Source organism: Mesitornis unicolor, unplaced genomic scaffold (genome assembly GCF_000695765.1).
Source record: "Mesitornis unicolor isolate BGI_N332 unplaced genomic scaffold, ASM69576v1 Scaffold43209, whole genome shotgun sequence".
Lineage (NCBI taxonomy): Eukaryota > Metazoa > Chordata > Aves > Mesitornithiformes > Mesitornithidae > Mesitornis > Mesitornis unicolor.
Window position 1 is genome coordinate 6,671 of NW_010206006.1, and position 26,492 is coordinate 33,162.

Sequence of the window (26,492 nt, forward strand, 5' to 3'; positions counted from 1 at the left end):
GAAGAGAATTAGGTTTCTAGAAATTCCTTCTGGTGTAATGCAGTTGAGTGTGTCACTTATGTTACAGCTGGTAATAGTGTTCTTGAAGTTCCTGGAGTAATGGAATTCTTATGTTCATTGAAGGAAAAAAAGAGAAATTTCCAGCTTTTGTGGTTGTAGAGAAAAATCTAAAGATTATGAACATTAGGGCTTAAAAACAGCAAGGCCAAGAAAAAAGATTCACAACGTGTTGTGATTTTTAGGGAAATCGCATTATCTGTACAGAGGAGTTTTGCCCTCCAGTGACTGGGGCAGTGATTTTGCTGCAGCAGGGCAGAGGGGAAGGTGGCCCGAGCCCCATTTGTGGAAGATGGTCCTATCATTCCCAACTGAGCAACTTCTATAAATGAAGTGTAACACTTTGATGGAGGTTTGGGCTTGACGTTTATTTTTCTGAAAATCTAGCTAGGGTGCCTACGGTAATGCAGGAGGTCTCGTTTTTTGCACAGACTTACCCTGCTGATGACAGCTTAATAAGCTCCTTTATTTTGTGTTTTTATTCAGTAAGCTTGTCAGCTTTTGTGTAGAGGCTGACCTCTGCTTTTGCCCTCCCCCCCACCCCAGCTCCTCTGAAAGGGGCACCTCTGTCCCCATAATTTGTAGTAAAAGGCAGTTGTAAAAGGGGGTGAACTGACTGGCTGTAGGGACATGGGCTCCTACTTTGTCAGGGGCTGACCCCATACGCCTAGAGTGCCTAAAAACTATTGAAGTCAGTGGGAATTTTGGGTGCAGAAGGACTAAAGCAGGACCCAGCCTTTATGACAGAGAAAACCCAAACACTGAAGGAAGGATTCAGTAAACAGGGCTGCTCGAAATGAATTACGGCACACAATGTGAGAACAGGTCAACATTTCATATGTGGCATACATTTTTTTCTAAACAGATAGAAAGGCATCCTGATATTGTGACTGTTTGCTATTAGATTCTGCACAAAAATCTATTGGGGTGGCATATAAATGCAGTGACTCAAGATAGCAAAAAGATGTGGGATTGTATTTCTTTCCATTCGTTTAATTGGAACCATGCTGAAAAGGCGTATGAAAACCATCGCTCTTGAATATATCTAAAGCGTAGCTTTGTGACGCTAAGAATGATGTCCAGCCTAATAGAATTTCAGATAGAGGAGATATTTTGGCTCATCTTTTGCTTCCAGCTATATTCAGTTTCCCCGTGTGGTTATTTTTCTTGTTACTGTATTCATTCAGCTATCTGTTTCTTACTTCACTGTCTGGGAATACGAACCATTTTGTCTCATTTCAGACCTTAAAATGGACTGGACAAAAATGAAAAGGGAAAAAAAAAGTATTTTTGGTAGTACCTCTGTGCTTGTTGTTCCCGTGTCTTAATAAGTCAGCTTCTTATATGAAAGGCCTAAATTACGGTCTTGGAATATTTTACATCTATATATACATTCTGTATTTTGTCACATCTGTATGCTGGGTGGTGCTTCATCAGGAGGGGATGAATGTAACCATTTTAGATGCTGAACTGGCTGTTGTGACATGCCCAGTTTGTAATCATGGTAATTGCACATACAAATATGGCCATGTAATTACATGTGCATTTTTGCATTTAGTTTCAGGAGTTCATTTAGAAAAGTATATAAATGTGGCCCAATAAATCCTTTATATCTTAGACTTCTGTGCTTTTATAACTCTATATAATTATGTAATAACACTGCATCTGGAGAGGTTTCACTTAAGTAAAAGCAATAAAGAGCTCAGGTTAGATTATGTATTTTTTGAGTTAGACCTATACTAAGTTGCTCAGCACTGTGTTTTTCAGCTTGTAAGATTGATTAAGTTCAGCAGTACTTGTGCAAGAAAAAATGTCTTGTGAGAGTAAAGAGCAATTTAATATAAAAATAAAACTGATTCAGGTAATTTAAGCTTCCATAATGACTGGAGTGATTAAATGGGCATTAATATAGTAAAATAGACACTGAATACTCGGCTGCTTGGGCAGTGAAGGCTTTTGCCAGAGTACAAATTGAATGCTAAAATGAAAGAATTACGTACGAGCAAAATTCCAGCTCTCTGAGAAGAAATCTAAATAATTATTAGTGCTATTGGCATTCATTGATTGAGATGAAATAGATACCGTAATTAATTTCTACTTATGTGTTCATATGCACATAAATAGAGAAGTCTAATTTGTCAATATTTTTTGTGTACAGGTATGTATTAGTCAAAAGAATGTATAATTGTTGTTTGTCTTCAGTATTTCTATTCCTGGAAGGGTTTTCACAAACGTTGAGGATATCTAATGAAGACTGATATATTTATTTATTTATTTATTCAGTGTTACTGTGACCCGACACTTAGTGCGATACTATCATATCTTATTGCTTGGTAATTTCCCTTATGGCTTTTTTCCCAATGGATAGTGTTACTGTGCTAAAGACAAGAGCTCAACTCTGGAGATAATACAGAGACAGATGTTAGATTTTGACACTCAGCAGTGGGAGTTTACAGACCTACTGAGCTTCGTCCTGCTGCCTTAGTCTGCTCTCACACAAGAGAGATGTGAAATACCTAGTAGGAATTGCAGAATCCAGCTTTTCTCTAAGAAAATATATATATTGTATTAAGTATTTTAGTTTAATTTAATTTTTTGCTAGTTCAGAAGGCTTAAACAGAATTGTGCTGCTGCAATCCTCTAAGATAGTTTACAGCACATGAAAGTTCAACTCCTGTCAATCTGTACAAAAATGGTGTCACAGATGATAAGGGACAAACCCAAGTCTGGTTGGAATGGCTCTAGATTAAGAAATGATTGCCGTTTCAACCTTTGTCATGGTTGAGACAGTAAAGAGAAAGGTCCCTTTTCCTGTTTCAAACATTTGTGTCAGCATCTATCACAAATTCTCTGTTGTGCATTGATGCCAAAATATTTTCAGCCTGTTATAAAATAAAATCTTCTAGTTCTTTTTTTTGTTTAGGTTAACGTCCATGTTTAAGCAGCTGTTTTGAAATACAGTGCCGTTTTTACACCAAAAAGAAAAATTGTTTACTTCTATTACATTTTTTGGCACCTTTTATTTTTTTTTTCCTTTAAATGTAGACAGCTAGAGTTGGTGCTAGCAGAAGCGTTCATAACAAATCCTGTATTTTCTGACTTCAGCCTGGTCTTTTCTGGTCTGTCTGGGAGGGTTGCAGCTGTAGGAACGTGTTTGGAACCCAAATCTGCTGGCAGCGGCTGTGTGCGGCCTCAGTCCGCTCCCAGCCATGGCACTCACTGGTCTTGCTCTCTGCTTTCCTGGTGGATTAGGGTCAATCCACTCTTCTGCTCTAGATGAGCCTGCATGCTTCTGCAGGGCCATATCCCAGTCCCTTCAGCTCAGAGGAGACCCTCAGTGGCTTCCCTGAACTTTTTAAAACAAAAAAGAGGTTTGAAAAGTCAAATTACTAGGAGCAAGGCGGTAGGGAAATAGCAGCAGGGCTGTTTTGTTGTTTTTTTTTTAAAGCTGTGTTTTCACACAGACCCTTTTACTGTGAGGTTTATTTGACTGGGGGAGAGATTACATTTAATTTTATTTCATGTGCATGCTGTTCTGGCTGGAAAGTTGCAATCAGATCCTTATCAAGCTTATTTAACTGCCTCTCTGCCAGGGCTTGGCAGGGAGTTTATAAAAGCCTGTCCCCCAGCCCTGTCAGACATTGTCCCACGCCATATAAAGCAAGACATCTCTTCTCTATGGTCTTTAAATATTCTTCTTGTGCAATTATTTGTGCAAGTGAAAATTAATCATTCATATATCCTTGGAAAGCAAATATGAATAGGAGCTGGAGCATGGCTGAAATTACCATTCAAACGCTTTAAAAGCTACTGGTAGGTAATATTTTGGAATATTTGCCTGCACAAAAAAGTCCATCAAATATAGCAATAGACAGTTTCTGGCTGGGCAGAGATAATTTTTGGCATTTCAATAGCTTTTCAAGCTACCGTGTCATGGAAATACACATTGTCACTCTATGCACAAACAGTATTCCTATGGAAATGTCATTAAAAGCTATTTTCCAATGTCTTTTAAGCAAAAAAATCAGTCTTATTTAGCCAGGTGTTGCATAGGCTAAACTAATTTTCCTCAGATAGAATTGTGTTTCTGCATTCATGAGTATTTTAATTTTTTTTTTAAACATTCACTGAGATAAGATCCTGTACAGAGCGGTGCGCAGAGGGCACTTTGCTGGCCTTGGGCTGTATGATGCCCACAAGAGACTCTGCTAGCTAATTTGGGAGTTTCAAGGGAACATTTCTCAAATGAGAGGACACAAAAGCTACTGGAGGGTGACTTCAAGGCAATACAATGTGTAGAGCTCAGAGCCTTCTAAGAAATGCTTACTTTGCACCTCATCCACAGAGAAATGTGAAAGCATGACGAGATGCATTACGCTGATATTGCCTGGCTGTGATTTTTTTCAGCTCTATGGCTACTGCTACCAAGATAGCAATGAGATCCCAGACACGCTGACGACCATCACTGAACTAGGCTCGCCCTTAGAGATGATTCAGCTTTTACAGACTTCCTGGGAAGACAGATTTCGAGTAAGTAACAACTGTTTTAAAACGACTTTTAAAGAGAGTGATGAATATAACATCAAGCATGAGACAGGGGTTATGTACTATGCAGTACAATTCACATTTAATAAATGTTTGCTTTGTATATGATTACATCTTGGTTTGGAAACAACATTTAGCACTCCCTTTCTGTAGTGTTTAAGAAATTGTGCTATTTTGTCTGTCAATATTATCTAATTGTAGCTGGTTATATGCTTTTTACATGGTATCTTCAAACATTTCTTACTTGTTAACGCTCGAGGCCCAGAATTTTTGGCATTGAGCATTGTGCTCTGCAACTGGGATTTAAACAATAGAAGGATGTTACATTTCTCTCCTGATCCTTATCATAGGTTGGTTTTAGAAATGTTTTCTACTGCTTCCTGCTCTGTTTGTCTTTTACTGGGGGAAGAGTGAAATAAATGTACACAAATCTCAAACCTGGGCTGTCCATCGCATTGGCAATTTACCAGGAGCACGAAGGTCACACTTAATTTGTCCAGAATGAAGCCAGACTGCAGCAATGCTTTGATCATGACAGCACTGTCTCGCTCAGTGTATATTGGGACATGTCGTCGGCTGAGTTTAACTCCCTAAGACGTTGAAGGCAGCAGCAGTTTTCATCTAAAACACTTTGGATTGCATGGCTGCATCCGTACCAGCAAATTAAAAGTGTGCCTGACTGATCTTGGAGGTGAACCAGCGAGGTGCAGCCCACGTCTGCACTATTGAATTCTTGCACTCTTTGAAGGCTGTGAGGCTGCATGGAGGATGCCCATCCAAAATGGTCCTTGGGCCATGCTGGCTTCTGGATCACATCAGGAGACTGAGTGGGAGAGCAGCCTTGGTCCTGGCCAGACCTGGGCCAGAAACTGTGCCTCCAAGTGTGCATGTGTGATTACATTGCTGTGCCCAGGAATGTTCCCTGGCAGAGTTTATTTTACTCATATAGATGGAGCAAGTGCATTCCTTGCACTAGGCTTCAGCTCCCTTTTCCTGAAGGAAGTACGGTCTTAATAAGTGGTGGAGGTACTCATCACGGCTTCCAAAATACAGGACCTGTCTTCAGCTCGTCTCATGCAGGGAATGCAAATAATGGACTGTGATGGTAGCTACGTACAAAGTAAATGACGAAGAGATGTGTTAGATTATGGATAATGAGCAGGGAAGTTTCCTTCCAGCATGGATATTTCTGAGCGAGCAATTGCAAAGGGAGATGACAGAGAATTAGGTGAAGGTGCTGAACTGATCCATAGAGGTGGGATTACAGATGAAACATTCCAGTGACTGCTGTAATGAGGTCTTAGATAATGTCATGCTCATTGGCTTGTTTAGGACACAACTAATGCAGAGAACGAGGGAATAAAATAATGTCGTCTTGATACATGTGACTTGTTTCAGTCCTGAAGACAGCTGCATACATATTTGACCTACAAACAATTTTCCTGTGTTGAATGACTCTGCAGTAAGCTTGCTCCATGGATGAGCACCTCTGTGCTCAGTGGAGGTGTGTGGTACTGCGCAAAGCCTTCATACATAAAGCCTGTCCTAGAAGGGGCATCCTCATCCCAGCCTGCAGTCAGGGCTCAGCCTGGTCACGGCAGCTGCCAGTGCAGGAGCAGGGGCTTTTTAGCATTTCAGAAAAGGCAGTAATTTCACATGACAACCGGTGTTTTTATTTGAGTTAAATTTTATGGATTTGTTTGCAATAGAAAATATGTGTATTATAGGTTAGTTTGGGCTGGATGTGCCTTTTATATGCAGCAGAATGGCACATACGTGAATCCTGTGTTCTTCCAGACAGAGGAAAGTGTGGTCAAGTCTAGCATCACATAACCAGGCTTGTGTTCATCTACACCTACAGGCATCTCCATATGAACTGTGGTATCCTGTAAGCAGGATAAATATGTTCTAGTCTGGTCAAGCAGGAGAATGATTATGGAAACAAAGGGGCTGTGAGGGATACCTTCAGATATGCTCAGCTTTCTTATGAAGGACGCATTTAGGTGCTCCCCTGATTATACCATTCATGCCCCAAGACTGAATTTGGATTTGACTACTTCGATGCACGTGGCCTTAACAGTGTATTTTAACAGAAAACAAAGATTATGTAAAAACAATAAAAAGCTTGCTAGACTGAATAACACCTGTTATTAATTTAATGCATAGAATAAAAATTCCAGTATTTAACTGTGTTCGTATTAATGCTACGTTTGCATTAACACATTACATAGTGGACTTTAAAGGAATGCATGAATTGAAAACAGCACTTTGGTAAGAGGGCTGTTCAACCCTTTGGTAAGGGGAAAGTTCAACTTTAATTGAGTTTGCAGTCTGGTAATAGTTACTCAAGTTTCTAACCTGCAATTGAAAATTGCAGCATCAGCGTGGAGCTCCCACCCCAACCTCAGAGTGGCACATGAGGGTCCACCAAGGTAGACCCACCAACATAGATGGATGTACACACCAACCCTGAGGCATGGTGAAGAGTTATGGAGGAGCTGTGGAGCTCTGCTTTCTGGGAATTTGCTTCATTCTCACCTGGAAAATGGCAAACATAAGAGGAACCAATGGAAAAAAATTATAAAAGCAGTCAAAAGGTGGGATCAGTACGGAGGCGATACAGACACCATCTGCAGTTGAAGCTCCAGGCGCAGGCACAGGGCCGTCTGGCCAAAACTTCCAGACCTGGAGTTTGTAAAAGAGCAGAATCAGGCTGCATGGTCAAGGCCTGTGCATAATGTGTTATTAAAACTTAATGCTTTTATTTCTATTAGAAGTAAGAACAGCAACAATGAGCCCAGCTTCAAGAATAGTGTGGGAAAGCACTGGTAAATAAGCTTATTTTTGTTTCAACTCTCTAAGGGTCTTACAATCAACTATGTTAATTCTATGAAAAATGCCTTAGTTGCAGCATTCAGTTTTGAGGATAAGTTATAATGCTTATATTAAGTCATATATTTATGATTATGTCTTCAGCTAAAGTGGTTTCATTTATATACTATGCTCTGAGAAAATAACGCCAGGTACTTGCAATTTTGCATTTCAGGTATGTCTCAGCTTAGTTCGGCTTCTACATTATTTGGCTCACTCTCCTCTCGGCTCTGTGACATTACTGGACTTTCGCCCTCGGCAGTTTGTGATTGTGGATGGGGAGCTGAAGGTGACGGATCTGGATGATGCCAGCATCGAGGAGAGCTCTTGCACCAGTAACAGTGATTGTTTCATGGAATTCCCTGCCAGGAACTTCACCCTGCCCTGTTCGGTGGAGGGACGGTGCCAGAGCATGAATGAGAAGAGGAATCTGTACAATGCCTACAGGTATGTGATTGGTAAGGTACAAGAGAATGAAAAGTGAGCAAAAAGTCTCCTGCATCCTTTACAGTTATTCACATCAACCAGTACATATTGTCTCAGAACTGCTACCCAAGAGTAAGCGAAGCCATGAATAATTGTTTCACTTGTGAAAATACATAGCATTTACAACTTTGGAAATGTTTTGCATTCTTTGAGTGTGATTCACCCCTCAGTCTAATTTTGTGTTGGTTGAAACCCACTGAATGCTTCACACAAGTAGAAATTTTCACAGGAGTGAAGCAGAGGCGCTTGTGGAGATGGGGACCCACTAGCTCTGTGGTGAGACAATTCAGGCAGCTCTTCTTTGGTGTGAGTTAAGAAGTGTCACCACACGTTTTCCACCACTGAGAGCCTGCCTTGGTAGGGTGATAACAGTCCCTGGTGCAGCTGAGAGGCCACTGAGACTGCCACCTCTGACAATCTGAGGCATAACCCCAAACCTTTTAAAACAAGGAATTCTCCTTTTCACCCTCCTTCCCTTCCAGCCCCTGGTCTCTGTGTGGGCAAGCAATAGGGGACTGGTTCCCGGTGCTGTCCTGCATCGTGACAGCACCATGCCTGTGATGGGGGATGCACAGGTGATGGGTCATGCTGGACCAGTCAGCCATGCTGAAGAAAGCATTCACCCGACACATCCTTCTTCCAAATTTGATTTTAAGGGTTTCTCTGAATTTGCAGTGGAGTCTTGGGTGATGGCTTTTTGTTTGTGCTCTCACCTCTCCTCTGTCAGCCATTGGTCCCTGCGGTGGGCTGGGCTGGGATGCTGGAGTAGTCACGTTGCTCCTTTTCAGGTAGCCAGTAGCTGATGCTCAGTGCCGTGCTTCTCCTGCTGTGACAGGCGCTGCTGGGGCAGGCGGCCCCCTTCTCTGATCCAGACAGAAGGATGGAGGATGTCAAAGCCATGCCATAATGGTGTGCTCATTTCTTAGACTTTCCTTTCAAGTATCGTGCCATTCACTGCCTGCCAGACCACCGCGAGGAGAGGCTGCTCCAAAGACAGTCTTCTGCTTTGGTCCCAGGGCGCTCCCCAGCATGTGTGTTGCATTAGCTGACCACACTGAAATGGGCTGCACAACGTTACAGCCATCTGCAGTTGTGCAGCACAGCTTTTAGTGCGTCCTGCAGAATTTTCCGTTTCCCTTTGCTTGGCTCAAAGATCCTGCTTAGCTTGCTAGCTTTTGGTTAAGATTGTTTTATTGGTCTGGCTGAGAAACCTTTAATAGGCACCCATCCATCTTGTTTTTAAGTGGAGATACGTCTGTGGTGTGGAGGGCTTGTGGCAGGTTGCCTGTCTGGCTAAAAGAAGCAGTCTATTTCTATTACAGTTCTTAATCTTGCCTTTGAACCACGCACCAGTGTGCAGGACACGCACAGTGCCCCAGTGTTTTCAGCCCCTGTTTTTGCTGAATTCGACAGAGACAGTTGGTATTTGTTCCATAGCAGATTCATGCTGTAGTAGGCTGTGACCACCCATGCTAAGGCATTAGAAACAAACCCTGTGCACTTGTCTTGGAAGGCCAGTTCTTCAGTTCATTGGGTATCATCTACTAAATTTCATATTTTCATGCACATACTCTGTGCTGTAGGGTTGGAGATTGCCCTAAGGAAAGGGTTGCTGGTGCTGTTAGGTAGAAGTCAAAAGCAGAAACATGTCAAACAGTGCATAAACCCCTTGTAATTTTACAATATAGCAGGCTCTAACCTTGAAAGAGTAATTAGCCTATCTAGCTGGTTTCTTTATGAGGTCAATAATTAAAGGAGAGAAAACATTTTGGAAAAAACTTCACTGTGCAAGAACTGGCTTGGTTCAGATGGTTACCTTCTGTCACAAATGTGTCTCTATGGGTTTTCCTCCACATGTTTGGAGGAACAATTTTCAAAGCACCGGACAGTTTTAAAAGTAAGGATAATTAATATTTTGAAGTGTTAACCAATGGCTGAGATGAATTCTCCATCACTGATAATTCCTAAATTAAGATCAGATAGTCCTCGAAAAGAGAGAGGGGAAGAAGCCTGTAGGAACAAATGAAAAGGATCTGACAATCTGTGCTATGCAGATCACAAGGGATGCCACTGGCCCTGCAGTCGATGAATAACAAATGTTCCTGCAATTAAATTGTGTAGGTGCCAGTGTCTCTACATGTCAGAATTTCATATGTGGGTGTTTGCAGTAGAACAAGTCATACATTTCTATAGCAGCGGAAAACCAAAAACCTCCGTGACTCGCATCCATCGGGCATTTAGCAAAGTAAATGACAGCTACTGAATTTTTGCAAAGAGCTATTCACAATCAGTCGGGCTCTGCTTTATGGATAATCTCTAACCAAAAATGTCAGGTAAAATTTATGAGGCAAATTATGTGTTAAAAATGTCATGCTGCTTTTTAGATATCTGTATGTGTTTATGTTGGCTGTTTCATACTCATCACTAAGAAAACCTACTTGGGGATAATCCCACTTGGGAAAATCATAAATATTATTTCTGTAAAGGATGAAAAAAGGGAGTTACAGTCTCAAGGAAATATTTGTTGTGTGTCAGCTCAATGATACTTGTGTCTATAATAATTTTTTTTCATCAGTAACCTAATTTAAAAATTTGTGATTATGTGGGATGTCTGCTAGTCTCCCTCCTGAGCATTAGTCCCTGGAGGTTTCTGTGTGACAGTGTGTTATCTGTATATGAGAAAACATCTACTTTGCTTTGTGGGTTAGATGCAAAGAAGGGCAATTTCCCAATTGTGTTCCTGTTCTGCTCATTACCTAATATTAATCTCTTACAGTTCTGTTTATATTGTCAGTCCTGAACTGTCCATCTCCATCTTAAGTTGCTATGACACTGAGTTTACAATGGGTAGTGTTATTGGCAGAGTGATAGAAATTTAATGGAACAATGTGAAAATTAAAGGTACTTCAAGTGATGGTAAAGGCATATTCTTTTTTCTTTTGTAATTAAAAATGTTAAAATGGAGAATATACATCCATCAGTGAATATCTACATAAATGTGTCTTGAATTTAGATAAATTATGAGAACAGAGAAGACATTCTGAATTGCAGTGGCATTAAAACAGTAGAAGGCAGCTTTCATCTGGGAATTCATTTGAAAGTCTGAAGAAAACTGTAGAAAAAAATAGTCTATTATTTGAAATGAGAAGAAATTTGATTTATGCACTTTTAAAGTTTGAAAAAAAAACAACCCAAGACTTCTGATGTTGATGACACCCTTTTAGTTTGTTAAAGTACAGACAGTTTTGGAAATAGTCACAATCCACAGGACTTCATGGCAAATTTCTGTATTAATGGTAGCTACAAGGCAGCCTTGTGTCTAGGTATGCCAGACAGCTGTGTGAGTAGTCTCAGCTATATATTTATTTGACTATAGAATATGATTCTATTTCCTGAATAGGCCAGTGCTTATAAGCGATAGGAATTTTATTCCTTATCTTGTTCAGTAGTTACCAGACATTTGTAAATTCTTTTTTTTTTTGTTTTGATTTTTCAATATGGGTTACTTTTCCATTGCAGGTTTTTTTTTACTTATCTTCTTCCACACAGTGCTCCAGCCTCACTGAGACCATTACTGGATAAGATAGTCAATGCAACAGGTAATCACAATAAACATGGTAATGCCAAGTATTTCCTTTTTTTTAGTGTGACTATCGCGTTTGGGATGTGAGGGATCCTGCTTTGATGTTCACTACAATAGGTCACTGGGTGCATCAGAATGCACCCTTGTGGATTTTGGAGGGACCCCTGTCACTGGTGAGGGAAGTTTTAATGGTGAAAGCAAGATACTTCCCCATGCCCATAGTAGCAGTGGTGCTTTTATACCTCAGAAGCTAGAGGCTAGTGACATTACCATAGATCTTTACTAATTACCAAGGTAGTGCCATTGGGGCAAGAGTAGTTGCATGTGCCAGTTAATCTGATTTGAGGGGTTTTGGTGCATTGTTCTAGGGATTTTACACCTTGTACTGTGTGTATTCAATGGGGACTTTAATATGCTGGGCTACAGCTAATTAACAAGCAAAGCCTTTGGAGTTCTCTATTTTGGCTAAAGTTCATCTCTCATGTGGAGCTCACAGCAGGAACAGTACCCAATTTGCAATAACTCATGAACTTCATGTCCACATCATGATGCTGTGGTAGAGCAGGGCAACGCTGTGCTCTGATGCTTCAGGCTTTAGTTGAATACAACTTTGCTTTTGTCCTGTGCAGGTTGCTCCTCATCTAACTTGTGCTTTTTCTGTGCTTTTAAAGGAGAACTTCACTGGGGAATAGATGAGACAGCTGCTCAGCTAGAGAGAGTTTTGAATCTGTATAAGAGTGGAGAGTACCTACAGAACACAACCCGGATGCCGAAAGCTGGTAAAGTGGTCTTTCTTGAAACTTAAAATAGGAGACTTTGTCTTTATTTTGAGGTTTGAAAGGGCAAATGTTCAGAAAATGGAGGCTCAGTGGCCCTTGAAATAATGCACGTGATAATCTGTTGTCTGCTTTTTGCTTCCTGGGAGCCTTCTGAAGCCCTCCTCACCAAATGAGGTAGCTGCACATCCCTAGGTGTGAGCAGGCTGTAACAGCGATAAGGAAATCTAACAGAGCGTTGCTCTCCATAAGCAGATTTGTCGAAAATGTTTTTCATCACATCCACACACTTCTCTGCTGTCAGAGTATCAGAGCCTCCCCAGACATGAGCTGGGGGCAATCTAATTGAGATGCCATAATCTTCCATGAATTTTCTGGGATTTACAGGAATTTCTTGTTACGTGAGCGCTTGTAGATTGGGAGAATAAAATCTTTGCTTGCTTTGCAAGTTAGCTGTCTGCTGGCAATAGAATAAAAAAAAAAAGACAAAAAAAGGACAGGTTGAAAACAAAGCTGCAGTAATAGTATCTTTTTCATAAAGTCTCTGTAGCACCACAGGTATGTAAAATGCTATTTAAGCAGCTATGTTACGGAGGGATGCATATTCTTCCTGGAAGGATAGCTTGTGGAATTATAGACATCAAAGAAGATTATGTATGATGGAAATGACTGTTAAGTCGAACAATTGGAAAAGCTGTTTTGCAAATTATTTTTGTGTATGTACAACGTTCATGTCAAACTATCAACATAATTGGCTGCAAGTTGATGGGAAAATTATGGCTTTGCTGCAAAAGAGAGAAAGATGGGTTCTAAATGAAGATGAATGTTGGCACAGGGGGTCTGAAAAGTTCAGCAAAGCATTTGCTCTGTGAAAGAGACACAGGAGCCAGATTCATTCCTGTTGTAGCGCTGTTAACCTCAAAGGGCCGTGACACCGGGGATGAATTTGACCCACTTATCAGAATAATTCAATATTTATTTTGTTGTAAAATTGGCAGGAAAATTGTCACAGGTGTTCATTTAACTTTCTAATTTTCAGCTTTTCGTCACAATCTGTGCTGAGTGATGCCTGTCAACACAGCAAAATTATTTTCAGCAGTACAATCAATAGTACAAACATGTTCTTTGTTGAAGAAGTGCCAGGAGGGCTGAAGTTTTTCTGTGATGCTGGTTGATTCCAGATTTAACTGCCATATCAGGACAAGATGAAGTTTTGAATTTTAAAGGGCTGTTATGTTTATAAAGAATCTCAGGGACAGAAGCTTAGGACAGCGGGTAGTAAAAGTAACAGTGCAGGTTTCTACTAATATGGACCAGAGCTCCACGTATATTTGGCTGCTGGAATAGTTACATGTTTTTGTGTTAGTTTAATTCTGTAGAGTCCTGGATAATATAACGCAGAATCTGCTACCATGTTCATGGTTAGTAGCACCCTTCTGTGCAAGGAGCCCCTTTTATTTGTAGGACACTGCTCGTGGACTTAGGCACTCCACAGCGCGAGCAAAATTGTTGAAAATCTGTAGATGCTTTGTGTAACATATTTGTCCAGTCTACATTAAAGACTGAGTGTAATATTGAATTCCTTCATAGGAGAATGTTGTCAACCAATGGCAAGCCTGAGGAGTCAGATATTTTAGTGGAAATTACAGTTATATGAGATGTGTTTTCAGACTTAGCTGCCATGCCTTTAAGATGTGCAGGTCTGTTTCTTGTTTGTTCTAAGGATACTTTAATCAAACAGAAAAGTGGTTGGAGTTTATTTCTTTTTTAAGGCTTCCTTTCCTTGCCAGAAAAGTATGAAGAAGTTACATTGTGAGGGTGAAGATTCGTATCACTCTTATTCTGAACATGTTCCTTCCTCAACTGGTATTTGACTGGTAATACCATGCTAGAACATTCTTAGTCCAGAGATTATGGAATTAGAAATTATTAATTAGAAATTACCCAGAGGTTATGGAATTAGTAGTTTTTCTGTGGTATAGTGGAGTTGCAGGAGAGGGTGACAGTGGTGCTGGAAAGGACTGGTGTCCAAGCGATCAACTTCTTCCTGCTGGGAGGTTGTTCCCAGCTGAGCTGGCATCCTGACCACCAAAACCAGGGCTGAACAGCTGAGCAGATCAAATAATTTGTGTAACTCCTGGTGAGTGCTGGAGGGAGAGACAGGGGTGAAAAGAGACGACTCTGATACTTTCCCAAGCTGTCAGCCAAGGTCCTGCTTTGGCCCTGTTTGAGGTCTAGGAGGACACTGAGTTGCAGTGCATAACTAGAGAATTCAGATATAGGAATTGCAAGATTTTGTTTTGTTTTCTTTTTTGGGAAAAGAAACCACAGAAGGTTCAGGTAATGGTGCTTCGGAATTTGTCTTGAGTCTAAACTCTTTGAATTATCCATTTTCTTTGATCGAGCATTGTAAATTAGTACTAGGAAAGAAGAGATCATGTTATTGGGCAAGTGATCTAAGGCCGTAATTAAATAATAAACTTTGAGGAAACAGTCTGTTATCTATCTGAACCTGTTTTTGAAAGGAAGACCTCCTCCTATGAACATCATGAAGTGAGAAAGGTGATATTGATAATCAGTATGGAAGTGACAGGAAGAAAGTTCCTGTCAAACCTAGTGTTCCCATAAATAAAGTTTAACAAGATGACATAGTCATATTACAGAAGGTCTTGGATATTAAGCTTTCACTGTGCTTCAGTTGTAAAAGATTTTATAGTGCTGTAAATTATATTATGCTCTGGACTTTGCTTTAGTATCTTAGAAACAGAGTAGAGGCGTGGGAGACATTTGATAGCTGTGTATGTGTTCTGTAATCATAAATCATACCACTGTTAATGTTGATATAGGAACATTAGTGTTTAAAACAACACCATGAACAAACACTTTTATATTCCACTGACTGTTGGTCTCTCTTGCTGGAATCTGGAAGAATGTGAATTAAAACAGAAACCATGCATTTCTTCTGATATGTTATCTTAAAATGATTAAATCGTTCCATTAATTATCCAGATTAAGACTATTAAAAAAATCTACTGATGTTCATCAGTAAAGTCCTGCCCCAGTATCAACATTTTTATTACTTCAGTCAAGTGCCAACTGGGTGTTTGGCCCTTGAGCTAAGCCCCAGCCCTTCAGTTAACTCAACATTTACTCAGAAATGTGTGAAATCAGCTAACACTAGTAAATCCAATAGCTTCGTTATTCATTAAAGCTAATAGATGACCCATTATTAGGCCTGAGGGTGTGCAAGCCCACAGAAAGGCGTAATTAGCTGCTGCTGCTGTTAGTTGAAGGTACATTCTCAATGCTAAAAAAGCTGGAGGGCTGGACATAAAGCAAAGACACTTTGTGTTTTCCTTTGTCTTAAGACAATTTGGCAGGATTATGCTGTATGTAAACATTTACAGTACAACAGTGTTTTGAGAAAATATTCTACAGAGTCACTATAGCAACCTGCTTAGGAAATTGTAAATCCACCCAAGAATTATTGAAGCTGGGGGGGGAGTGTGTATGTGTGTGTTTGTGCACATGTGGATGTGTGAGAGAGAAATTTTGGAAGGTTGCTGGAATATTGTTTTGAGGCAGTCTGTATATCCTGCAGCAACCCACAATGCTGAGGCAAAAAGTGTGCTGCTGAAGGCACTCGAAGGCTCAGCCGGGAGCATCCTGCAGCCTGGTCCTTGCAGCCCAGATTTCTGCTTTATCTGGCACTTTTGTGTCTGGTGCTTCTTTCTCAGGGACGTGGTGGCTGCTTTGTGGCCAGCTGAGAGGGAAAAAGGTGCATGGGACTGCAAGCACGAGCAGAAAGTCTCACTCTACACTGGAAATGGCTGTGTAGCTGTATGGTGACCAGTTGGTTGTTGTTCACAGGTTACGTCCACCGCTGTGCAAACCCTGTGCCCTATTCACAGAGCAGTGTGTTCTGCTGTCACTAAACTTCTCTAGGTCCAACATGGCAGTGCACAGCAAAGTGCTTTCTGCTGATGGGGTAGCTCCTTGTCTACTTTCAAGAGCACTAAAGAAGTCACCGAGTGTCTTTTACAAATTCTGTCAGCATCTGTCTTTAAGCTTAAATACCCCCGCACGTGTGACCCAAGATACCTTTTGGCTCGTTCATCATCAATATAATTGTTTTTATGAGTGAGTGGGCCAGGTGTGGCACTAATTTGGGCTAGTTGCCTTCAGTAAATCACACCAGAGGTGGCCGTGGGTGCAGAGCAGCTCTGCAGCCCGGTGAGCGGCCCTGGGACGTGGGGCATGAGGCAGGAGAACCACTCCAGCTGTGTCCTGTTAACAGGAAAGAAATGTTAGGGAACATGTCGTTCTTCTCTGTATTTATTTGTGTTTCGGTGACAGCCTGCATACCGATTTAAATATGGCTCTACTGTAAGCACAATAGCAGCACAGAAAAAGAGGCAAGCCTTCCTCTGCTTCCAGCCTGTGCACGTGAAACACCCAAAGGACAAAAATACTCAGCAGAGAAGCGGGGCTGTCTCCCAGTCTTGACAGCAAACCCCGTCCTGCCAGTCCTGTCTGTCCTTCCACACAGTTGGGATTTGTCAGGAATGACTGAAAGCAGAGACACGTGGGATATGCCTAGCATGTCATTTTCTCAGACATTCCAAAAAACTATCTTTCCGTAGCACAACTGCATGTAAGGCTTTGCAAGGCTTGTTGTCAGAAGCATGTTTAAATGTGAGGTATTGAAGCATGAGGAAAAATTCGGCATAAAATGAAGTGTACTAAAAACATAAATGTATTATTGTCTATTTAGGATTTGATTCTGTTCTCCTTAAGCTCCCTGGGAATCGGTGGGGACTGTTTGTAGAGCAAAATACTGCTCAATACCACTTTTTGCTGAGATTGGCAAGATCAGGCTCTTTCTACTTACTTGTAAGCAAAGCAATTAAAAGCAAATCCAGATTCAACTGCCAGTGTTCCTCTTGAGAGTGGAGGAAAAGAGGAAGGAGGAAAAGCAACAACATGATTTCTCTCTCAAGGTCGAACATTACTGTGTCTGTGTCATTGACCCATGGTGTATTGGCAGGTGATAACTAGAAAAGGGAACTGGGCAAATTTCCAACGAGTAGCTGTAGTTGGTAGTAAAAATGCAATCTGGCTGCCGTGGCTGAAATAAACGGTCATTAGGACTGATTAAAGTCAGATTTAGGGTGATTCAAACAAGCTAAAAGGGGGAAACCACAGGCGGTTTCACATAGTTTATTATATACCTGTGGAGTTATTTATATGATTCAGTCTAGTACAGTGAAAATGAGTATGTTTATAGATTGTAAGTCAGCTTTAGGACAACACAGGTGATTTTTGATGGAAAATATTTAGAATAAGATTTTAAAGCATTGACTTTCTTCTGTAGCCCTTGCCCTGGTCAATGATGCTGCAGGTTGCTTTTAAAGATGCCACTCTTACTTGTCAGGAGAAGGTGCTTTTTTGGAAAATCGCAGTGGCTGTTGTGGGGGGCTGGTGAGTGCTGCAAGAAAATTCTAAGAAGATTTTATCCTGATTGAAACAGCGTATTTTGATTGACCAGAGCAAACTTGTAAAAATATTTTAAGAATATTAAAAATATGACAGAGTAAGACTTTTGAGGATTGCCCAGATTCAGCATAACAAGATATTTTGAAGTATCAAAATGTTTACCGGGAAGGACAAATGTTTCTTAGTGGGTTTTATTTGTATAGATGTGAGCAGCAAATCAGCTGCCCTGTGTTAAGCTGGAGTTAATCTGTCATAAGTGAAATCAAGATCAGGCTTACTGCATTACATTTATTTGCTCTGATCCTCACAAAATCGGTAGATGGAAAAAAGGATTATTTTTCTGTTGTGATACTGGTAGGAGCATCTTGCATTTTTCTGATCTATTCTTTGCCATTACCTTGACAGACTTTGTGTACTCTGTGTCAAGCTATGTGTATGTACGCAGAAGTGTAAATTTATGGCTGCGTTTATAGTATTAGGCAAGTATTTATTGGTTTTAAACACCATTAGTCTGGAAATCGACCAGAACTTTGACCTCTTTATGGTGTGATTTACTGCCATGAGCCTTCAAATTCTGTAGACTCTATTTAAGCAAGTTTCAGGTCCTGGCAGGACAAAAACTTGAGCTAGGGCTGTCTTTTAGTTTTGCTTAATTGAGTAAGTAACTTCACTGAAGCGACCATGGTGATCATGTAAAGGTTTTGGGGAAGCCCAGCTCTCCTGCGGGCTGGGGCTAATGTCATTGCTGGGGGACATCTCGACATAAGGGACACCCTTCAGGAGCATCCTTCTAGTTCACAACTCATACAAATAAGGGCTAAGGGGTCAGCTCCCTAATTTGTCACTGTGTAAACAAGAGATTCCAGGGATATTTGCTTTTGCTGTGCAAATGGGGAAGACAGCTACCTTGCTCTGCTTGAGATAAAAGTGAGTTTTGGAGAGAAATGTGGTTTCCTCAGACCAGTGCTGGGTTCATGTTCAAGTGAGTTTTTGTTCTGTTTTGATGGTAATAGTTTAAGAGGAGGTCCCGTGTTTGCTTCCCGTAAAGTGGTAGAGCAGCCTGGCTGGTTTGGGAGCATGAGCCAGGCTGTGGAGCCATCATGTGTCCCCCTCTCTGCTCCTCGTGGCTGCCCTCCCATTGGGATGCTACTGGAAGAAAGACCTCCTGGGCAACCATCCCTGCTGGGAGAAGGGCTGCCTTCCTGCCTTTCCCCCTTGCTGCACCCACTTCCCTCCCTACAGGAGGCTCAGGTCCCCAGGCTGCAGGCATTCAGTGGTCTGTGCCAGTTCTGGGGAGCTGCCGAAACCTGCCTTTGCAGGCCCCATGTGCTTATGTGCTTTCACTTAGACTCCAGTGGCTGTATTTCCACCTGTCTGGTGCTTCTCCCAGCCAAGGAAGATGCTCATTGCATGTGAGTCGTGCTGCTCTCTTACCTGTTTTGCTCCCGGGTTTCCACCAGTTGTTTCAGGTGGCAGTGGTTTCCCCTGTGTAGGTACTGGTGTGGAACGGTGAGGAGAGTAGGGACAGCCACTGGGCTCTGCTTCATGGTGAGACCACCCAAAGTACTGGTGTGGATGCTTCCATTCTCTCTGCCACCTGCAAGGACCTTGCCTTCACCATCTCAGTTATTGCTGGCCCAACTCTGTCAATTAATGTGTCTGAGCTGCCCAAATGATTTACCAGGCTCGGTCACCTTGAAAAAGTCAATAGAAAGGGAGAACTTTATCTCCTACCTCTGACAGACCCTCAGGTCACATAAATCATTGCTGCTCTTTTGAAATCTGTTTATGTCAGTGGAGAGCCTATCCTCTGACAGCTGTAACGGGTACAGTGTTAGAAGAAAGAAAATGTTATGGCATATTAAGAGGCCTATCTGTGCACAGAAAAGTTCAAAAGATGAACGATAATTCAAAATGAGCATCTTCCAGATGGGCTTCTGCCTTGCATGGAGGAAAAAATGTGTGACATGACGTGAGGCTGCTCTGCTGAGTGCCCTGATGGTATGCCAAGGGATGGCAAAATGTGCCACAAAAATCCACAAATGTGGATAGTCACATTTTATATCCAGTCAACATGGCATGCACACTGGTACAGATGATTGTATATGATGTCAGCAAAAATTAATTGATTTATTTTCATTTCATTTGTGCCTATTATTTTGCTGACCTTGTCTGTGAGGCACAACTCAATACTCAGCAATTACCATACAGAGATCAGAGAATATTATTTAGTTACATTCAATTGTCACTACACTGTACACTTGATACAGAAATTAGAAAAAAAGAGACTTTACTTTTACTTTCATTATCAGTTTGATTTATGCCGTGACTTTCCTTCAGATGAAAAATATATACATTTTTGATGGAGAAGTTTTCAGTGTGAAATACTTTTTTTTCCCTTCTTCATGTATGAGCCTGCATTTTCTGAGTTAATGTAAACTTTTTCACCTTTGATTTAAGTGGGACGTGATCTGCTCTGATTTTGCTTCTTGTTTGGGAATGTTTCTTATGCTACTTTCAATGAGCCAGGCTTAAAGAGGAATGCATTTACTGCATTTGTTTCCCACTATTTCAGACTGTGTGGTGTGAATGAGCACTTGTGGATGCGCACTTCTTTTCCCAGTTGAAATAGTGACCGTTTAAAGTAGTGGATGCGCTTACCTCCGTCTCAGTGGCGTTCCTACGCTGTGCTGTCTGCAGTATGAGCAGTCTGAATTTGCAGTGTCAGGCAGAAAATGCCTGAACCAAAGTGACTCACAGAACAGGCTGTGAGTCAGGGCCAGCAGCTCTGGTTTCCATAATAGATACAATCAGAAGAAATATAGAATGTTATTTGTTTTTTTGAATAGTATATGGTGGGGGGAGAGACAGGGAGGAACTATCAATTTGTGTGTCTGGACACTAAATAGAAATGCTTATAAATGATCAGTTGAATTTGCTGATGCATTCATTAGAGGAAAACCCCCATCAGCGGCTGGGAAAGTGAGAGGAGCTGTGAACAGAGAACAAGAGGCAGCTCATAAAGGCAAGTGAGACTGAATGGCAGCCAAGGGAGAGGAGCAATCGGCAGGGCAGTGCGGAGGCGCTGGGCGAGGACCATGCTGACATGCTCCTGATACTTTTTTTTATTTATTTTTTTTTCCCCTTCTCTTCAGAGGCCCATCAAGCGACTCCTCTTCTGTGCTAATCTGAGCAAGCAAAAAAAAAGTTTACTTAATTAAAAGGCTGTCTTTTCTTTCTTCTCTAAAGGGGCCGGAGGAAAATAGCTTGCTCTTCTGAGTGAGAGGGAGGGCTGGGAACGCCTGGTTGAGTCTCACCCTGACAATCCCGCTCACTGTTGGGAAGTAGGACAGTGAGTCAGTTCATTCAAGTAGATGCTGTTTATTCAATGGGACATTCTTCCTGTAAAACTCCTAATAAAACCAGAGCCTCGCTTACACAGTGGGGAAGGGGAATGGGTTTTGTGCACAGATTGTTTATTTACAGACACTTTCTGGAAAAAAAGGTGAGAAGAAGAAAGGAGAAAAGGAAGAGGAAAGGAAAGGAAAGTAAGGTGCAGACCTATAAACACGTTTGGCAGTAAACTGGGACTGGTACAATCTAGCCCATCAGCTTTTCTGTCATATATCCCACTCCCAAGCTGTTATAATAAACTTCGCCTGTTAAAAACAAGCAGTTTGCTGGAGCTTTCAAAGTGATTGCTTTACTGTGGTTATTTGCAGAGTACAGACGAGTGCCTGAAGCTTTTATTCCTGATGAGAACTACAGATGCTGGCCATCTTACCATCATAAGGGCTGTCTTCTCTCCGTATTTGATGTCAACGAAGCCATTGAGATCTGTGACAGCTACTCCCAGTGCAAAGCTTTTGTCTTAACTAACCAGACAACTTGGACAGGTAGGTTGCAGATGCTACTGAGTAGAAACAGCATCCAAGTCACATATTCTGGCTGCCTTAAGTGTTTTAATATGGTTTGGGGAGCATGCTGCACTAGGCTATGGGACGGTTTCTGAAGCTCCAGCTGAGGTGGTTTGGTTTTCGGTGAGACTTCTCTTTGCCAGCCATTTGGGGAGCAGAAACCTGCAGGTGGACTGGAAGGAGCTGGCACTAGAGGGATGCATTACATGAACTGTAGGTCTCCAAACTGTGGGATCTGAAATTTTGTTTTAAAACACAGCAGCAGAAACAACAGCCGCCTGTGACCTGTTTCTGCAGTTACATGTGCAGGACATGGTCCAACATCTGGATTTAAAGAAATCTTTCCAATCCATATGGTGGCTGTGGTTTGACACAGAACCAAGCAGGTTCTCCCGTGCATCTAGCCGGGACTTTCCGGCTGGTAACAGAGATGCCCTGCTGCTAGTGGGAACACTGTGCTTCTAGGAGTGGTGTTTTGGCTAAAGGACAACAAGGAGGATGGGTTTAAAACAAGGCAGAAGTTGAAGTAGAGCTTCCAGAGGAAAATCCTATTTGCTACCACAACTCATTTTTTTGTTTAACTGAATACACTCATTGAAAAACAAAGTACATTTTCCAAAAGGTCTGTGGGCCTGGCATTCCCAGTGTGGTTCCCCTGCAGGCAGGCCGTCGGTGCCGATTGACATCAAGCAGAGAATTGGCCCTGGCTCCCTGCTTCTGCACCAGGCATCTCCAGAGCGATCTGAGAAACAAAAATGTTACAAGTCTCTGCTAAGTCTCCAGTAGCTGCAGCTCCAGAGTGGCTGAGGGGTTCAAAAGTGCTGAATGCTGTAGCTGGCTCCAAACCCTGTCTCCCTTTCCCTTCACACCCAGGAGAGCTGTGTGCCCTCATGGCCAACCGAGCTTGCAGTGTTGCCCTGAGCACACTGCACCCCTTGAAGGGTAAAGAAAAAGGATGTTTGTGCCTAGAAGGTGCAGTGGACCAAATCCATGTTCTTTTGTAATTTTACGCTGAGATAAAACCCCCACTGAAGTCAGGGTGAGCTTTTCTGTGCGTCATCTCCTCATGTACAGGGCTGTTTCCCTGCCTGTGATTGGCATCTTTTGTGTGGACCAGGTCATCTCTCCTCCCCTGCTCTATAGTCAGACTATTGAAGTTAATATACTAAAAAAGTAATTATTGTGGCACAGGGAAATTAATAGGAATTTTAGAGCAGCTTCTGTCTCAGATTGTAGTATTAAAAGTAAATGAGACATTAGCAGTATTTCTAGTTGTCTTTATCATTACCCTTACTGTGCTGTTCCTGATGCATGAGCACTTGAGTCTCCGAAGCCTACAGCATGGAGATTTGCTCAGCAGTTGAGCCATCCCATTTGCTGTGTGATACTTTCTAAGAAAATAGTGTCATGGGAGCCCCCTAGAGAAGCAGACTGGGAGTAAATAGTGTTTGGTTTTCTGAAATTTAGAGACAGGGAAGGCAGAGGTTGAATAGCTGTGGAAAAACCTCTCAGTGGCCTCTGCTCCAGGGAAAGGCAATGACAGTGTCTGTGGGACAGCAGGTACCATCGAGAGGCAGAGATGTGAATAACCAGGTCAGTAAGCATGGGGAGGTACAAGAACTGTGCTGTAGCTCCCACAAATACCGCTGAGTAGAACCTTACCAAATTCAGCCCCCCTGGATGTCTGCATGGCAGGTGCCTTACATTGCCCAAGCTGTTGTCCTTTTTTGTATGAGGAGAAGAAACCACCTTCTGGTTTGTTTAAAACCCAGAGCTATGAAGTGATGAGCAAGAGCTATTTCAGAGAAAGTCATGTTTAACGTACATCGCACCGATTGGTTGTGCAAAGATTTAGGCATGCAAAGATGATTCTGCTCCTGTACAGTCAAATGAACACTTGGAACCCCAGCGTACTTTTATTAGTGGGAGAGTCTTTACATACTTTTTTAAATGTCATATGAAATCTATATTAAAATCTTCATATCTTTCTTTCATTTACTGTGTGAGCTGTGTACAGCCATATCTTGACCTTAATTAGATAAGAGTAAATCTGCTGAAGGCAGGGGAGATTCAGTGTCATTTTAGATGAAAGCATTTTCGTTTTATACTATGTGAAGTTAAGAAAGAGCTCATTCTCAGGTTGGCTGAAGACTGCATTGGTTGAAGAAGAATATGAAATGTCAGTATTTTAAACTTTGCAACCTTTTCTTCATAACTTCTAAATAATTTTTCCCTCTCCTTTTCTTATTTGATGCAGGTCGGCAGCTTGTCTTCTTCAAGATGGCCTCAAATCATATCGTGCCTGATCCTGACAAGATAACGTATGTGAAGGTGACAGACTGACACCTAAAGTGGTTCAGTCTGACAAGTGAGTGACAAGGGCTGTTTGTGTATAAATATAGGCAGCTGTTAGGTATAATGTGGCTATGGCCGGAGAGATAATTGCACTATTACTCATTCTAATCTACAGAGTGCTAAAAAAACTTTAAAGAAATAACCTGCATGACCAGGATGAATGTGCAATAAACCAACATTTTGAAAATATTATTTTTAAAAAAAAACAAAGCAAAATACAAGATATGATACACTGTTAGGGTATAATTTTGGTTTTAAATCAGCTGGCAGCTCTGGCTTTTCTAACCAAGGTTAGCATAACGTTTCTGACCTGTGCATGTGTGCACAGGGATGAAAGCTGATAATTTCTATGGGAAGTCTGTATCCTCCGCGCTGATATTTATTTGGGCATGTACAATCACAACAGAGCAACTGAAGCATATCATTTTGGAAGCTGAATAGCAAACGTTTCTGAAGACAATCAGCATTTATGTTAAAGCTATCAAATATGCAATACTGGTGTATTTGTCAAAAGGAAGGAATTGGTAATGTTTAGAATTGCAAGACTGTAGCTAATTTTCATCTTTCCTTTCAATGTTATCATAAAGTTTCATTTTTAATTTAAAAGGGTCATTTTGTAGGTCTAGCAAATCACATAAGCATATGAATAGTCCCACTGAAAGGGTAGGGACTTACCCAAGTGCTGAGTGCTTTGCTGAATAGGGATAGGCCTAAGCATATGCTTACAATTAAGCCTGTGCTTAAGACTTTTGTTGAATCGAGTTTGAATTGTTCAGGAAGCCACATCTCTGACAGACTGGCAAAGCAATCCAGCTGGTGGAACAGTACTGGTTTAATGACTAACCTGTAGTTATTCATAATTTTTATCATCAAATCCTTGGTTTTCTAAGGCACCGCTTGCTAATTCTTAGAGTGAATGAAGTAAATGACCTTAATATTGGCAAAAGAATGCTAGCCTTAATTCTATATAAAATGCATTTTACAGGCATGGTGTGTCTAGAGAATTTGCTTTCAGTGAAAGCAATAAATGCTAAAGTGACCAGTGTCATACTGTTTTGTAGTTTGTACAGTCAGGAAAAAAAATGTGCTTTTGTTTCTCAAATTGTCTATTTTTGTAAAAAAAAAAATAAAAGATAAACACAACTTCTTTCATACTTGATCTTTTTTGTGTTGCAAATAAATGCATGCATCCAGTGAAGACTGAGACATAATGCATTGCATGTAAACTGAAGCCTGAGATTTTTTTTTCCAGGAAGGAACTGAAGTTGTTCCAGTGGCTCCCAGTGAAGGGGGGTGTGTTTTTGGGGGTATGCGGTGGCTTTGTCTACATGGTTGCCTGTCGCAAAGCAAGTGACCGTTAGAAGACAAGATGGCCTTTCTTTCTCTGGAGTTTGAGTCACATCAGTACCAGCCTTTTAATATTTGGAAGGCGTGGGGATGAGAGCAGAACCTTAATGAATCAGTCATTGGGCTAAATGGTGGTTTTTCTTACCGGGCTTTACCAAGGAGAAGGGTCCAAGAAGGAGAGCAGGAAAGCCAGGGAGGCTGGGCAGAAGTGCTCATAGCCTGTCTGAGATGGTGACACCATCAGCCCCAGGTCTTGTCTCACCGCAGTTTCTCTGAGGTCACGATACCCTGACAACTTCTGGCAATTGACTGAAATGACTGCTGTAGTGGCTGTAACTCATAAATTATCAAACTCCTAGCCATAAGAGCTCAGCTGATTGTGTCGCCCTGCACTTAAGAACCCATCAATCACGCTGTGGTAATAAACAAACACTACAGATTCTTCTAAAATTGCTACATAAATCATGCCAACACATACTGCACAGTTCATTGAAGTGATATGGGTTGTTGGCACCGAGGTGCTGGTATGTATTTTGAAAGTCTTTAACCTCCCATGATTGTCTTACCATTAAGCACTGTACACCATTCCAAAAATACTCAGTGTTTAAAAACAATCTGAGTAGTTAAATTCTCTAGTTGCATTCCTGGGTAAAAAATATCAGTATTTCAAAGGAGAACAAAAAATATATCAGGGTAATTCTTTAATGTTGTAGGCAGGTAAATGGATAATTTCATTCCATCATTTTCCATGCACTGGAAAAAAGCGCCTGTTAAGTCAGGAATTGTTTATCCCTGGAATTAAACAAACTTGCCAAACCAATTTACATCAGCTTTTGCAAACAGAGATCAAGTAAGCAAGAAAGAAACGTAGCCATGAGCCAAGAGGCTGCATTCTAGATTTCAGCAGTAATCAACATTATACAGAACTCTGAGAGTAAGGCTTTCTAATGGAAATGCTGATTAAAATCTTAGTAAGAGAGGTGTGATACTACAGTAAGTGAATTAAATAGCTGTAATAAGCACTGGTAAAAGCCTGAATTAATAGGGAGAGTGTGTCTT

General features: G+C 41.3%; 1 protein-coding gene across 1 annotated transcript; it reads left to right on the forward strand.

Moving 5' to 3' along the window:
- Window positions 1-3,203: 3,203 nt before the first annotated feature.
- Window positions 3,204-24,575, forward strand: PKDCC (protein kinase domain containing, cytoplasmic; the record flags this gene model as incomplete). The annotated part of the gene is made up of 7 exons (XM_010191612.1): window positions 3,204-3,233; window positions 4,465-4,587; window positions 7,649-7,920; window positions 11,479-11,558; window positions 12,214-12,321; window positions 21,537-21,710; window positions 23,989-24,575. Coding segments are annotated over 7 exons (873 nt in total), but the record flags the coding sequence as incomplete, so codon positions are not given.
- Window positions 24,576-26,492: the final 1,917 nt, after the last annotated feature.